Below are 15,054 nucleotides of genomic sequence, written 5' to 3' on the forward strand. Positions count from 1 at the left end.
AAGCCCTACAACCAACCAAAATAAGCCTCAAACAAACAAAAACAACCCCTTCTTTCTAGCCATTCGGAGTGGCTTTCCTGCAAACAGGCCAGGGCCTGGGTGGGAGCAGCTTGATGCTTGCAGTTATCCCATGCCCCCATATTTCAAACCTAGGCCACCTGGGTAATGCTGTTCAAGATGTGTTTGTGGGTGATTACATTGGGAATCCAAACGGAGCCTACACGGTATCAGAGGGTGACTTTTATTATAATTTGGGAAAGAAACTTAGACTCATCCATACAAAAGAGGGCAGAATGGGCCAGGCCACCCTGGCTGGAACTCAATCTTGAAGGCTTTGGCCTTGAAAGAATTAACGGTAGGGCAGTCTCCATTGTCTGCCTTCACACACACAGACACAGACATACACAGACACACACACACACACACACACACACACACACACACACACACACACACACACACACACACAGAGACACCTGTGTGTTTTATCGCTCCTGGCTAGGGTATAACTTGGCAATTGCCCATTTGGTTCTTCTGAGCCCTAGCCTCAACTTGCTCTGGATCAGGTTTAGGGGATCTGGACACCCCTGGTTCTTCTCTCCCCCCCCTACCCCCCCCCCCCCTGCAGACTACCTTCAGGCAGGACTCTGGCTTTTCCCCAACTTCCTTCTTCATACTCCTTACAACGGGGCTAGAAAAGGGCGCTCCAAGCCCCTGTTGCAGGGTCAGGAATCTGAGGGTCTCAGGGAGCCCTGGGGCCAGGTGGTCTCAACCACTTTTACGACCTCAATGAAGCGCATTTCCCGCCTCCACCCCCCACTATCCCCCCCCCCTCGCCACCCTCCCTCCCTTCCAGTCTTCCTTCTGCCTCTCCAAGCAGGGTGGGGGCGGGCCCGGTGGTGAGGCCCCGCCCCCCCAGCCCGCCCCCGGCCCGGGGTGCGAATCCGCTGCCGGAGAGCGGACTGGCGATGCTGGAGGTTCGCGAGCTGAAGCGGCTGCAGCTGGCGCGCCGCGTCTGCCCCGCGTGCCCGGAGCGGATTCTGCCCGCCGCCCCCGGAGCCCTCCTCCTCCTCCTCCTCCTCCTCGGTCCCCTGCTGAGTCCGCGATCGCAGCCGCTTGCAGGTGCCGGGTGGGGTGGGCTGGGACGGGGTGCGGGCGGTGGGGAGGGGGAGTGGGTGTGCTGCTCAGATGCACCTTTCGGGGCAGGCTGTGTGTGTTTGGAGTCTGGGGGGGGAGCGTTGTGGGGGGGGATTGCTTCTCCCCCCTGGCTCTGGGGTTCGGGGGTACAGACTGTGCGGGAGCGCCGCGAGGGCACTGCCAAGCGGGCTCTGCAGATCTGGGGGTGTCGGGGGGGTATGGCATGCAGAGTCGAGGGTGCGGGGTGGGGGGCGGTTAGGCTAAAGTTCATTTCCTCGGTCGACTCTGGGGAGGTGTGTGTGTGTGTGTGTGTGTGTGGTTGGGGGGGTGGTCTCAGAAGAAGCCTCTGCGGTTCCCAATTGTGAACCCACGAACCCCCCCTCTAAGATTCGTAGTGCCCCCCCATCCTCCCCACCACCCAGGCTGAACCATCCACACCCCCCCACCCCGGCTCCCCATAGCCGCCTCCAGCCCCTCCCAGATGTCCCTGAACCCCCCCCTCCCTCTGGTTTAGCAGTCACTAATTTCCATGACAACGGAGAGTTCTTTATGGGCGACAAACCCGGGAGGGGGCTGGGCGGGGCTGCTGCAAGGTTGGGGGTGGGGGGTGGTGTGTGTTGGGGGGGGAAGGCTCCTAGCACTTGGGAGGGGTGTGTGTGGGGAATCACCCCCCCCTCAGCCAAGTTCTGTCTTCAAAGTCTTCTCTCGAAGGCCAGTTGGGGGGGGGGTCAAGTGTCTGGACCCACGTGCGCGGTTGGGGGTGCGGGGCACACACGTTCCTGCTGGGAGATAGAAGCGGGGCTTGGTGCTCACACGTGTGTCTCCCGCATGTGTGTTGCTGTGCCAGCGGGGGCGATCCAGCAGCCCTGGGGAAGGGGGTCAGGGTGGTATCGTGAGGGGAGGGTCCAGAGCCCCTCAGTGAGATGGTAAAGGGAACCAGCCTGAGCTCCAACGAAGCGCCCCCCCACCCCAGCTTCTACTGTCTGGCAAAGATCCTGGGCTTTTGAGCCCCCCTCCTTCTCCCCCCAAAGCTCTGCCAACTGCTTTTGTCTGCACCCCCATCACCTCCAGGCAGATCCTGCCACTGTTGAGTTCCTTACTAGAGGACGGGCCCTCCCCCTCCCCCTTTGCCTCACCCAAAACTCGGTGTGTGCTAGTCTAGCTGTTTTTGCATTGACCAGCCCCCAAGGCCCGTCCCTCTCACACCTGACCGACTCCCCCCAGGACCACGTTTAGAGACTCTGGTGTTCTTGTCCCCTCTCCCTTAGAGTTGATTTCCTGCCAGGTCCAGTGACTCCCCTCAAGGTCAGATTGATCCCCAGAATGAGGCAGGGATCTCCATCACCCCCTTTTTTATTCCCCATCATTAGGTGTCAATCCTCAGGTGCCCTAGACTGGTTTTATACCTGTCTGCTGATGGCATTTCTCTCTAGCTTTATGCCTTGGGCATCACCCACAGACAGGTGGGCAGTTCTCTGTCCCAGGCAAAGGCTACAGATTGTATCATCTCAGTGTAGGGAAACTGAGGCATGGGGACCAGAGTCATGGAGTTGTCATGCTCTTTCTGGGTTGCTTGTGCTGCTGGATTTGGCTCTTGATGAGATCTGCAGAGGAAAGGGGAATTGGTGATAAGATGAAGCTCAAATACAAGAGGGGACCCAAGGGGACCCAAGGCCTAGAGAGTTGAGCAGATGGTCTGAAGTTCTCTGGGGTCCTGGGTACATCTGGGCCAGTGGAACAAAGGTTTGTGTGTGTGTGTGCGCACGCGTGCGCGCATGTCTTCCACATGCTGATCTTCCTTGACGAAGTTACCATAATGACAGACTGGGGAACTGTCCTGAATGGGGGCCTGCAACAGCTAGCCTCTTCTCCACCAAGAGGCCCCAAGAAGCTGACCTCTTTTTGCTATGCTTCTTACACCAAATTCAGCCTGTGTCTGGGCTACAGGCTACAGGTCTTGGCCTAGGAAATCAGAGCCCATAGCCATGGAAGTCTAGAATTGTTTCTAGGCACCCTAAGGCTCCTTCTGAATCCCTTGCCTATCTCCCCCTTGTGTTGGTGTCTTTTTTTTTTTTTTTTTTAATTGTCACTTCCTTTGCTCCTCTTCTACCTTTGCTCCTCTTTCTGCATCTCTGGTCCTCTCTTTACTAAAGTCTATTTCCCCACCTCCCCTTTGATAGGAACCAGAGTCATAGAACCTATGGGGAAAGAGCCAGGCCAACATGTTAGGGAGTTTTTGTTTTGTTTTGGTTTGGTTTTTTTTTTTTTTTAAAGAAGAGAACCTGGCTTCTTAAGACCTCTCCCATCCTCCTCTTGTTTTAAAACTTCCATCACCATAGCAACCTTTACTCCAGTGCCTTCCTCTACATTTCCCCATCTCCAACCAAAAGGAAGTAGGGCCTCCAGTAGATTCTCCTCAGGGGTTCTAAGATGGGCATCCAGGTCCTGGGCCCAGGGACACTTGGCTCTTGGCACAGCCTGTCCTGAACTTTCTAGAGGTAGCACTGGATGCCATGCCTACTCCCAGGGTTGGTGGACACTTCCTCCTCCATTCTCCTTGCTTTGGTGGGGAGACTCAGCTCCAGGAACTATTGAGAGTGGTGGAGATGGTCCCCACCCAGGGCAGTCAGTGTCCTATCTCACTAAACAATGGGGGTAAAAGCTTGGTTTTGTCTATTGTTACCAGATCCTATGAGGAGTCTTTCCAACTCCCTTGGACTTGTGGCTGAGGCTAGAAGACTTAGACCTGGGCACCAGCATGGCAGCAGGAAACTTAGCCCTAGTTCCCTGAGAGAGGAGAGCAGGGAGGGGAGGGGAAAGGCGTGCCTGTGGGCTGGTGTTCACAGCTGCCACTAAATCGGGAGGTGTTGCCTACAGTTCAGAGGCCTCCTGGGCCCTAGCTGGCCTCCCAAGATTTTCTGCAAGTTTAGATCCTCACGTGGCAGAAGACCAGGGCAGTCAGAGTTGCTCCTCTTTATGGCTCTAACAGGTAAGGCCTGAATCAGGCTAACCCAGTAGAAGGAGGGAAAGAACCTTGATATGGGGTTGATCTCTGTTCCACTGTGGCATCACCTGGGTTAGACTTGACTAAAGATGAAGTAGAGCTCCTGCAGGACTCTGTATTACTTGGGCACCAAGGGTTTAGGCATTGTCTGGGTTCCTAAGGCCAGAATCCCTGAGTCCAGTGTCCACGTATTAGGAGCAGGCAGTAAAAGAGTTGGACCTTTGGGCTCTGAGAACCTACTAGAGTGGAAGGCAATGGCTACACCAGGCTCTGCACTGCCTTCATTTACCTTTGGGCAGCCCCAGGGGCATACTGTTTATATCTCCTTCAAAAAAGGGTGGGAGCCATGTCTCCAGCCAATGTGGAACTCATTTGAGGTAAGAGTCCAGGTCTTCTGTCACTGGAAGGACAGCTGTCTGTTTTTCAGAGTTTGGTCTGGGTTATAAGGTTAACAATGCAAATGCCCATTGGGCACAGCCAAATCACCAATAATCCTAGCTACTCAGGAGGCTGAAATCTGAGGATTGCAGTTCAAAGCCAGCCTGAGTAGGAAACTCCATGAGAGTCATCTCCAATAAACTACCAAAAAACAACCTTCCCACAAAGGAAACAAAACAACAAAAAAAGCTCCAGAAGTAGAGCTGTGGCTTGAGTGTTAAAGTGCTAGCTTTAAGCACCCAAAATCTCAGGGAGGGACAATGCCCAGGCCCTGAGTTCAAGCCCTAGGATGGGCACAAAGAAAGAAATGCAAACCTTTTTTTTTCCTGCCTTCCTACCATTCTTAGAGCTATCACTTGGCTTTAGGGACACAGTCCTTCTTGTCACAGACAGGTGCCAGGGCCTGGGTGCATACTAACCCACACTACCTTCCCAGAGAGCAGCAATGGAGAGCAGATGGTGGAGTGGGTGAGGGTGGAGGGGATGAGGGAATTAAAACATGGCCCTCTTTCCCCCTCTCTTCACCTTGAAGTCTAGGGGTATAGTTAGGGGTTTAGTTAGACTGGTGAGAGGGGTAGTAGTTGTGTGACATCTGGCTGGCTATAGTAAGGGGTGTGGAGGGGGGAACAGCACTATTCCTGTCTCAACACTAAGGTCTATAAGACAAGGCTCAGAGCTAATGAGCTTGCCATGAGACAGACAGACCCTAAAACCAGCCACGGCCACTGCATCTTGGGAGCCAGGATTGACATACACAAAACCTGCCACCCACCAGGCAAGAGATGTTAGAAGGGAGAGAGAATGAATGAAGGTTGGAGAAGATAACTCTTGGAAGGACCATTTTGCATCTGGCTTGGGACATCAGGATTGCTTGTGACAATTGGTTGCATAGACAGCCTTATAATTTCAGACATCGCAGTGAAAGAAGAGATTTGGCTTTTGGCTCAACACCTTGCTAGAAGCTGAATGGATAGTACCTTTGCTATTGTCCATACTTCCTGTGATTGAGTGGACACCGTCAAACTGGAAAGTCACCTGTTGTTGGACATTTAGTTACTTGCTGATTTTTTAAAAAATGTTATAAATAACTCTGCTGTGACAAATAGGATTCTCATGGAAAGCTTTGGGGGTAGGGCTTTTGTATTAAAGGAATGGTGTAAGCAGAGCAGCAGAGACAGGGTGCAGTGGGTTTTTCCCAGCCTTTCTAGGAGAGGTATAGGTTAAGGTACCACACTTTTGCCAACATATGGCCCCTCAGATTCCAGCCTGGGAGGGCAATAGCTATCCCTTGGAGTGGATGAGGATTGATACAGGCCCTCTCCCATAGAAGTTATGGCGTAGAGATGAATGACCAGCAGTGTGGGTGGCTGTGTGCTTTTCCCAGCAGATGCAGGAGTAGGGCTGCGAATATGGTGGCAAAGAAGATATGCAGTCTGTGACGTCTGCAAAGCTCTCGTTTACCTCTGCAGTGTTTCACTAGATGGCTTAAACCCTGACTTAAATCACGCAGATGAAATGTGTTTGTATTCCCTCAGCCCGAGCAATCCAGATGAAGGCATTACAGAATTTTTTTTTTTCTCTAATGCTGAGGGTAGGTTTAAGGGAGGGTGGTGACCTGAGGGATTAGATATCTGGCCTCTATCTGGGAGGAAGCAATGAGAAACCCAGGAGATTTGATTCGTCTAGGTCCTGCCCTTTAGCCTCTTCTGGCAGGATTCCTCTAACCAAGTTTCTCCCTTTGGGGAAGGTATTTTTCCTTCTCGGTTATCCTGAGGAGGCTGTCCGAGCCTTCAGGTAAAGAAGCATCTAGGTACCTAAGGCCCCCAGTCCAAGCTCTACAGACAACGGTATGGAGGAAGTACATGCAAGGCATCAAAGAGCTTGCTGCAGCCACAGGCTCACACTGACCAGGCATTATGGAGGCCAGATCTGGGACCAGGATTTTAAAGATCTATATAAAGTCGCCAGATCCCCAACCTCACCTCTGAACAAGGGCAGCTAGTGCTTTTTCCTTCGGATGCCGGAGCCAGATGCCCAGCACCATAATTGAGGATTGAGCTGTAAATGGTGGAGTTGTAGACCTAGGGGACACTGTGCCTCAGGTGCACAGAACGCTAGGAGCTTATTAAGCCAACTATATCTGGTCCAGAGACTCCTCATACCTGGGCCTGACAGCCCTAGGTCCTTAGTAAACTCCAGCAGTGAAGCATAAGCAGGTTTGTATTGTTCTTCCTGAATGCCTCCTTACAGATCTTTCCTCTCCAAGGCCCAGCACTAATCCTGTCTCTCTACCTATGTGGAACTTCTGCCACTGAGGAATTTCCAAAGCACCATGTCTGAATGCAGTCTTTACTAACTCAAAGTAATCATAGTGAAAGTTCTGCTAGAAAATTAACAAAATGAATAAACCGGAGGGGAAGGTGTCTTGCACCTTCAATCCCAGCATTCCTGGAGGCCATTCTCAAACAAGCAAACAACAAAAAAAGTAAAAATCTGTTCCCTCAATATTGAAATTTTGCCCCAAAGAGAACTTCCCTCTGCCCCCTTGTCCTGGGGCTTGAACTCTAGGTCTGGGCTCTGTCCCTGAACTTCTTTTGTTCAAGGCTACTGCTCTACCAGTTGAGCCACAGTCCCACTCCTGGCTTTTTTTCTTTTTTTTCTTTTTTTAGTTTATTGGAGATAAGGGTCTCGTGGGCTGGCTTCAGCCAGGATCCTCTGATCTCAGCCTCCTGAGTAGCTAGGATTACAAGTGTGAGCCACCGGCACCTGGCTGAGAACTATTTCCTTTGATGTCTTTCTAAAAAAGTCTGTGAGCGTACACCAATATATAAACTTTTATTAAAAATTGTTTTATTCAAATAGTTTTACTTGCTGGGTACTGATGGCTCATGCCTGTAATCCTACTCAGGAGGCTGAGATCTAAGGATTGCAGTTTGAAGCCAGCTGGGGCAGGAAAGTCCAGGAAAGTCCATGAGACTCTTATCCCCAATTAACCACTCCAAAACCAGAAGTGGCACTGTGGCTTAAGTGGTAGAGCGCTAGACTTCAGCACAAAACGGTTCAGGGACAGCGCTCAGGCCCTGAATAGCCCCACAACCAACAAAAAAGAAATAAAAAAGTTTTCTCTTTGCTCACTATTCTGTCCCTTGCTTTTTCACTTAACAAGTATCCTATTCAGCATATTTATTATTATTTTTTCTAGTCCTGGGGCTTGAATGCAGGGCTGGGGCACTGTCCCTGAGTTTCTTTTGCTCAATGCTAGTGCTCTACCATTTGAGCCACAGTGACACTTCTGGCTTTTTCTGTGTATGTGGTACTGAGGAATTGAACCCAGGGCTTCATGCATGCAGGGTAAGCACTCTACCACTAAACCACATTCCCAGCCCCTATTTATTTATTCATTCTTTCTTTCATTCATGCACCTGGACCAGCTTGAATTCAAGGTTCACATTCTTTTTTTTTTTTTGCCAGTCATGGGCCTTGAACTCTGGGCCTAGGTGCTGTCCCTCAGCTCTTCAGCTCAAGGCTAGCACTCTACCACTTGAGCCACAGCACCACTTCTGGCTTTTTTCTGCTTATGTGGTGCTGAGGAATCGAACCCAGGGCCTCATGCATGCAAGGCAAGCACTCTACCACTGAGCCACCTTCCCAGCCCCCAAGGTTCACATTCTTGCTTGGCTTTTTTGCTCAAGGCTGGCACTCTACCATGTGAGCCATATCTCCACTGCTGGATGATTGGAGATAAAGGGATTACAGGCATGAAGCACAGGCAGTTGGCTGCACAGCTTTATTCTCTGTAATAGCTACCTAGCATTTTAGTATGGATGAACTTAATTTTTACTTTTATTTTTTTTGCCAGTCCTGGGGCTTGAACTCAGGGCCTGGGCACAATCCCTGAGTTTCTTTTGCATAAGGCTACCACTTTACCACAGCGCCACTTCCGGCTTTTTCTGTGTATGGGGTACTGAGGAATCAAACCCAGGGCTTTCTGCATGCCAGGGAACTTCATATTTACTAATATTTGTTGTCATGAAATACAAATCTAGAAATGTGCCCCCAATGTGCATATTCGTTTTTTCAATTTATGATAATGCACACCTGTGTGACTACCATTCGAGTTCAAAAACAAGCCCTCCAGAACCCTCTTCCTCCACGTGTCATGACTCAGTCACCACCCTCAGTTTTCTTGGAAGAAACCATTCTCTGATTCTTGGCACTCATTCTGTATAGTGCTACTTCTATGTTTCTATCACAAACAGCATAAGTCAATTCTGCCTGTTTGGGGGTCTCTTTTTTTTTAATATTTTTTTAAATTTTATTTTATTTGAGAACATTCTGTACAGAGGGGCTACAATTACATGGGCAGGATAATGCATACATTTCTTACCAAGCATTGCAGCCTCCTCCTTTGTTTACCCTTCACCTCCCTTCCCAGCCTCCTCCCTCCCCCCACCCAATTATACCCCCCTCCCCCCCACACCGACATTGTAAAGCTGGTTTTGACATGACATTTTGTACTTCTCATTGTTGCAACAGGTCCACCTGAATCCTTAAACGACTTGTTTGTCCCCATCTCCTCCACATGTTATACTGACAGGGGGTCTCTTTATCAACAAAAACATACAGAATGCTTATTTTTTTAGTCTAGTTCTCTCAATTCTCTGTAACATGTACTGTTTGCCCCTCGTTTCCTTTGCAGTATAACATTCTATTCTGTGACTGTATCAGTGTCCTTTGCTGGTTGTGAATATTTGGGCTATCTCCAGCTTTTGGCAGTTATGGATATGACCAATAATGAGCATTTATGTATGTGTGTATGTGTGTGTGTGAGAGATAGAGACAGAGACAGAGACACAGAGAGAGACAGAGAGAGACAGAGAGACAGAGAGAGAGAGAAAGAGAGCGCATGTGCACCAGTCCTGGAGCTTGAATTCAGGGTGTGGACATTGTCCCTGAGCATTCTTGTGCTTTAAAGCACAGATATATGCTTTTCTGCAGGGCAAATATTTATGTATGAATGTTTGACTAAACTGGTTGTATTTGTTTTTGTTCAGTGCTGATACTAAGGTTTGAACTCAGGGCCTAGTGCTGTTCATGAGCTTTATCTGCTCAAAGCTAGACGCAAATCTAGCTTTTTGGTGGTTAACTGGAGACAATCTTACAGACTTTTCTGCTTGGGCTGGCTTTTGACCCATGATCCTCAGATCTCAGTCTGAGTGGCTAGAATTACAGGAGTGCACTACCAGTGCCCAGCTCCACCGGTTTTCAAAGGAGAGAGTCACTTTCTACCAGCAGTGTTCATTTATCCATATTTTAATCCACACTTGGTGTCTCCAGATCCTCAGAGATAAATATTTGGTGGGTGGCTGACTACAGCTCCTTCATCTGTGAAATAGCTGAAATTTAAAGAACTTGTTTTATAAGTCTTTTAGTAGATATGAGGCAAAGCTATTCTCTGATATATCAGCTTTGGTACATTTTTTTTTCCCCTCTGTAGGGGCTGTTGTAATACAGGCAGCCATGTTAAATGGCTAAATGTATGACCAAAAAGAGCAGGCTAGGTCTCTATCTGCCTACCTTTGAACTCCCTGCTGATGCCATCTCTGTGTATGGCCTGGTCTGAGCCAGGCTGGAGTCTCCCAGAAGCAGATATAATGTTGTGGGAAGTGGAGGATGGTACCGCTGGGTTAGACTCTATCCTTCCTGCAGCTTAGAGCCTGGCAATGCCGTTTGGGTGTGTGACTCTGGGTGACAAGAAGAACTATAACCAGCCGTCGGAGGTGACTGACAGATATGATTTGGGACAGGTCATCAAGACGTGAGTGCTGGGCATTATGGGGCAAAGATGCCAGGGTGGGCTAGGGCTGGGGGAAAGGGAGAAGAGTGTACCCTATGTGAAGATCAAGGTTGAGCAGAGTATCTGTTGGCTACAGTGAGGAGTTCTGTGAAATCTTCCGGGCCAAAGACAAGACCACAGGCAAGTTGCACACTTGCAAGAAGTTCCAGAAGCGAGATGGCCGCAAGGTGCGGAAGGCGGCCAAGAATGAGATTGGCATCCTCAAGATGTGAGTGTGAGGCCTGGGGATAGAATGGGTTAGGGGTGGTTAGGGAAGGGCTTTAAGGGCAGGAGGACCCAGACAGTACCAACCAAACCTTTAGCCAGTGCATGTTGGTGTGGTCACTTTAGGGACCTCTCCCAAGGATTCACCTAGCCCTAAATTCTGGTTCCTCTCCCTGCCACTAGGGTAAAACATCCCAACATCCTACAACTGGTAGATGTGTTTGTGACTCGAAAGGAATACTTCATCTTCCTGGAGCTGTGAGTGTGGGTTTGGGATCCCAGAATTCGCCATCTTCTAGGGCCTTGATTTGTCCCTCCTTCTGCAGCTAAGGAAAGCCCAACCCCCATGTGGTCTGCCCCCTCCCTCGCCCCCTCTCCCATATCCCCACTTTCTAGACTCTTGGGAGTCCTAAGTCCCTGTGCCTTGCCCAGCCAGCTGCCTGGTGCAGGCAGACCTCCCAGATGCTCCCGCCCTACCCCCCAATCCTGCCCACGCCAGGCTCAGGGGCTGGTGTCCCTCAGGGCCACGGGGAGGGAGGTGTTTGACTGGATCCTGGACCAGGGCTACTACTCGGAGCGAGACACGAGCAATGTGGTGCGGCAGGTCCTGGAGGCTGTGGCCTACTTGCACTCACTGAAGATTGTGCATAGAAACCTCAAGGTGAGCCCCTCACTGGGTCACTTAGTAGCACATTTAAAGTGTTGATTTAGCTCCTGAAGCCCTCATGAGTATCTTTCTCTGCTTCCTTTTCCTTCTCTTCTGCCATTCTTGGTTGGAGTAGCTGGAAAACCTAGTTTACTACAACCGGTTGAAGAACTCAAAGATTGTCATCAGCGACTTTCACCTGGCTAAGCTAGAGAATGGCCTCATCAAAGAGCCCTGTGGGACCCCGGAGTATCTGGGCAAGTAGGGATGGGACAGGAGTGAGGGGTTGGGGGAGGATGGAGCCCCTCTGGGTAGGAGAATTCCCCTCCTAGGAAATGGGTATGGATGCATGCACTCTAATACCTGGCCAGGCTTGATTCTGATCAGTCTATGGACACTGCCTTTGTAGCCCCGGAGGTGGTAGGCCGACAGCGGTATGGACGCCCTGTAGACTGCTGGGCCATTGGTGTCATCATGTACATCTTGTGAGTGGAAGGCAGACAGGCGGGCTTGCAACTGGGTGGAGTTGGGGGGGGGCCTGTGTCTGTGGTCATCTGGGTAACCTTGCTCCATGTAGGCTTTCAGGCAACCCACCCTTCTATGAGGAGGTGGAGGAAGATGACTACGAGAACCATGATAAGAATCTCTTCCGCAAGATCCTGGCTGGTGATTATGAGTTTGACTCTCCGTACTGGGATGATATTTCTCAGGCAGGTGAGAAAGGTACCCAGCGACGTGGGTAGTGTTGTAGGGCAATGGGGAGGGGGGCACTGCTCTCAGCTTCTCCTGGATTCTGCTCCTGCTCCCCCCAGCCCATTCATCACATCTAGACAGTGAGATGGGGCGCCCATGCCTCGCCTCTCCCTGGCTTTGTCCCCAGCCAAAGATCTGGTTACCAGGCTGATGGAGGTAGAACAAGACCAGCGGATCACAGCGGAAGAGGCCATCTCCCATGAATGGTGAGCAGGGTTCATGGAAGGATGGAAAGAATCTAGGTAGTCTTCTTGATTATGATACCTAACACTTAGAAGCAGGCACTGGTGGCTCACACCTGTAATCCTAGCTACCCAGGAGGCTGAGATCTGAGGATCATGGGTCAAAGCCAGCCTGGGCAAGAAAGTCAGTGAGACTTTTCTCTCCAATAAACTACTCACAAAAAAGCCAGAAGTGGCGCTGTGGCTCAAGTGTTAGAGCTCTAGCCTTGAGCCAAAGCAGCTCATGGAGAGCGCCCAGGTCCAGATTCAAGCCCCAGGACCAGAAAAAAAGAAAAAGAAGGACCTTCTATTCTTGAGACGTATAACTCTGTGTGTGTGTGTGTGTGTGTGTGTGTGTGTGTGTGTGTGTGTGTGTGTGTGTATGGGGGGGGTACCCAGAGTTCAGGCCAGCCTAGAGGCTCTCCGTGGGAGTCCCAAATTCCACAGGGAAACCCTGGGATGCCTTCATGAAGGCATATATCTCTCCTTTCAGATATATCTATTCCCCTTTCTAGGATTTCTGGTAATGCCGCTTCTGATAAGAACATCAAAGATGGTGTTTGTGCTCAGATTGAAAAGAACTTTGCCAGGGCCAAGTGGAAGGTAAGGTTTGATCACTCATCCTTTTCAAAGTGACTCTTCCGATTCTCACAGTCTCTTGCCTGCACCACACCCCTGCAGCTGAATACAGGTTTTTCTCAGGCTATGAGCTGTAGCTGCTGTATTACTTTAAGCAGGAGTACTGAGAAATTGGGGGGGGGGGTGCCTGGCCTTGGGTAGTTAAGAGTGGGGATAGTATAGAAAACGCTGGGTTTGGCCATTGCAAGGCTTATCCTGAGCCTTCTTTTTTTGTTGTCCACTTTCCAGAAAGCTGTTCGAGTGACCACGCTCATGAAGCGGCTCCGGGCACCGGAGCAGTCTGGCGCCGCTGCCTCAGCCACAGACACTGCCACACCTGGGGCTGCAGGTGGGATCAAAGCGGCACTTACAAGTGGAGCTGCCCTGACCTCTGTGGGCAGTGCTGCTGCAGCCACGGGGGGTGATGCCTGTGCTCCCAAGAGTGATAATGTAGCTGGCACAGATCGTAGCGCCACCCCGGCCACGGATGGGAGTGCCACCCCGGCCACGGATGGGAGTGCCACTCCGGCCACGGATGGGAGCATCACCCCCGCCACGGATGGGAGTGTCACCCCAGCCACTGACAGGAGCGCGACTCCAGCCACGGATGGGAGAGCCACACCGGCCACAGAAGAGAGCACAGTGCCCACCACCCAGAGCAGTGCCACATCAGCTGCTGTGGCAGCTGTCACCCCTGAGCCGGCAATGACCCAGCCGGACAGCACAGCCCTAGGGGGCGCCACAGGCCAGGCTCCGCCCTCTAGTAAAGGGGAAGAGGCTGCTGGCCATGCCCAGGAGTCTCAGAGGGAGACCAGCTGAGTGGGCAGCCTGCTGGGGGTTTTGAGGGATGGGCAGGAGGGTGGGAGAATGGATGAGGGGCTTCTCACTGTACATAAGTCACTGGCATGATGCCCTCGCTCCTCCAAGGCCCCCCCATCATAGTGGGGCATGCCTGGGGGCCACGGGAGAGCAATCTCGCCTCCTGTGTGTATGTGTGTGAGTGGTGGGCAGGCCTAAGGCAGGGCCGGCCCCAGCCCCTGCATGGATTCTTTTGTGGCTTTTCTGTCTTTTGCTAGCTTCATCAGTTTCTGTTCTTTGTGGGATGCTGCTCTAGAGATACTCAGGGGGTCCTTGCTCTCCTCCACCTTCCCTTCCTGCCTCATCACTTCCCCAGGCAGGCCCTGCAAGTCCCATACTTTTCCTGGGCCCTAAATTGGATGGCCTTGCCCTGAGAGCTGGTCCTCCAGCGAGGCCCTGTCAACAGTCTTAGGCTCCTACACATAAGGTGTTTACCTATGGTGTGTAGGTTGCTCTAGGAATGGACATTGGCTGGTATAGAGGATGCAGAAATCTAGGGCAGTGTGCTTTTAAGTCAAGATGGGTCATCTGGCATTCAGGCTGTGGGGAGGGGGTCCTCAGAAGTGGGAGAGGATGAGTAGCGGGGAGGGGGGGGGAAGCTTCTGTATTTGTTCCCAAAAAGGCCCTCCTAAGAACCTTGTGCTATTTCGTTGCCCTTCTGAGTTCTGTGGTGGGTTGCCCTATACCCTGATCCTCATGAACCTTTAAGTGAAAAGGAAGAAAAATTAGGATGTGTCAGTGAAACCAGGGAGAGAAGAGTACAGGCCCAGTGCTAAATTGGGAGGGATCATGTCCACATACTCTTCCTAGATGCCCAACCCAACACAGGCTCAGTCCATAAGTTTTCTCAATCCCAGGGACCCTGCTGCATGGCTGTTCTTCACAGTCTGCTTTGGGGTTTGCCCTTCACAGGGGCAGATGTGCTGCTCTCAGTTCAACAACATGGAGAGGATCGTCCTCTATTTCTACTGCTGCTATCAGAGGCCCAGGTGCCTCTGAGCCATGTTGACTTTGCTGGGATGAGGAAGTAGAATAAGACTCCTCAATTCCCTAAGGGAGGCTCCTGACAGGTGTCCTTTGTCAGACCCTACCACAGCCTGGACAGGTAGCCACACTGGTCCTCGCCCTTGCTTGGCACTCCGTGGTGGTCCTGCCCTTCTCCCTGCATGCCCGTGGGTCTGCTCTGGTATGTGAAGGTTGGTGGGCTGTATGCCTGCTGAACCTGGCAAATAAACGTCACCCTGTAAAGCCTCTGGCCACCTCTCGCCTTTGCTTCCTCTGTCCTACCGGGGAGGAGCCCCTGGAAGGCAGTGGGGAG

At 51.4% G+C, this 15,054-nt stretch overlaps 1 protein-coding gene across 1 annotated transcript; it reads left to right on the forward strand.

Moving 5' to 3' along the window:
- The first annotated feature begins 940 nt into the window (after positions 1-940).
- LOC138815834 (caM kinase-like vesicle-associated protein) lies at positions 941-14,995 on the forward strand. Its single transcript, XM_070005194.1, has 11 exons — positions 941-1,122; positions 10,289-10,397; positions 10,513-10,644; positions 10,824-10,898; positions 11,163-11,301; positions 11,423-11,543; positions 11,696-11,771; positions 11,864-12,000; positions 12,167-12,245; positions 12,776-12,863; positions 13,128-14,995. The coding sequence occupies exons 2-11, from the start codon at positions 10,303-10,305 to the stop codon at positions 13,695-13,697; spliced, it is 1,512 nt and encodes a 503-aa protein (XP_069861295.1). The 5' UTR covers positions 941-1,122; positions 10,289-10,302; the 3' UTR covers positions 13,698-14,995.
- Positions 14,996-15,054: the final 59 nt, after the last annotated feature.

This window comes from Dipodomys merriami, unplaced genomic scaffold, assembly GCF_024711535.1.
Source record: "Dipodomys merriami isolate MVZ:Mamm:240054 unplaced genomic scaffold, mDipMer1.0.p SCAF_672, whole genome shotgun sequence".
NCBI lineage: Eukaryota > Metazoa > Chordata > Mammalia > Rodentia > Heteromyidae > Dipodomys > Dipodomys merriami.

Coding starts and splice junctions, on each gene's coding strand:
- LOC138815834 (XM_070005194.1), top strand. CDS start 10,303: ATGCCGTTTGGGTGTGTGACTCTGGGTGACAAGAAGAACTATAACCAG. Junction 10,899..11,162: donor TACTTCATCTTCCTGGAGCT/GTGAGTGTGGGT, acceptor GGTGTCCCTCAG/GGCCACGGGGAGGGAGGTGT. Junction 12,864..13,127: donor TTGCCAGGGCCAAGTGGAAG/GTAAGGTTTGAT, acceptor TCCACTTTCCAG/AAAGCTGTTCGAGTGACCAC.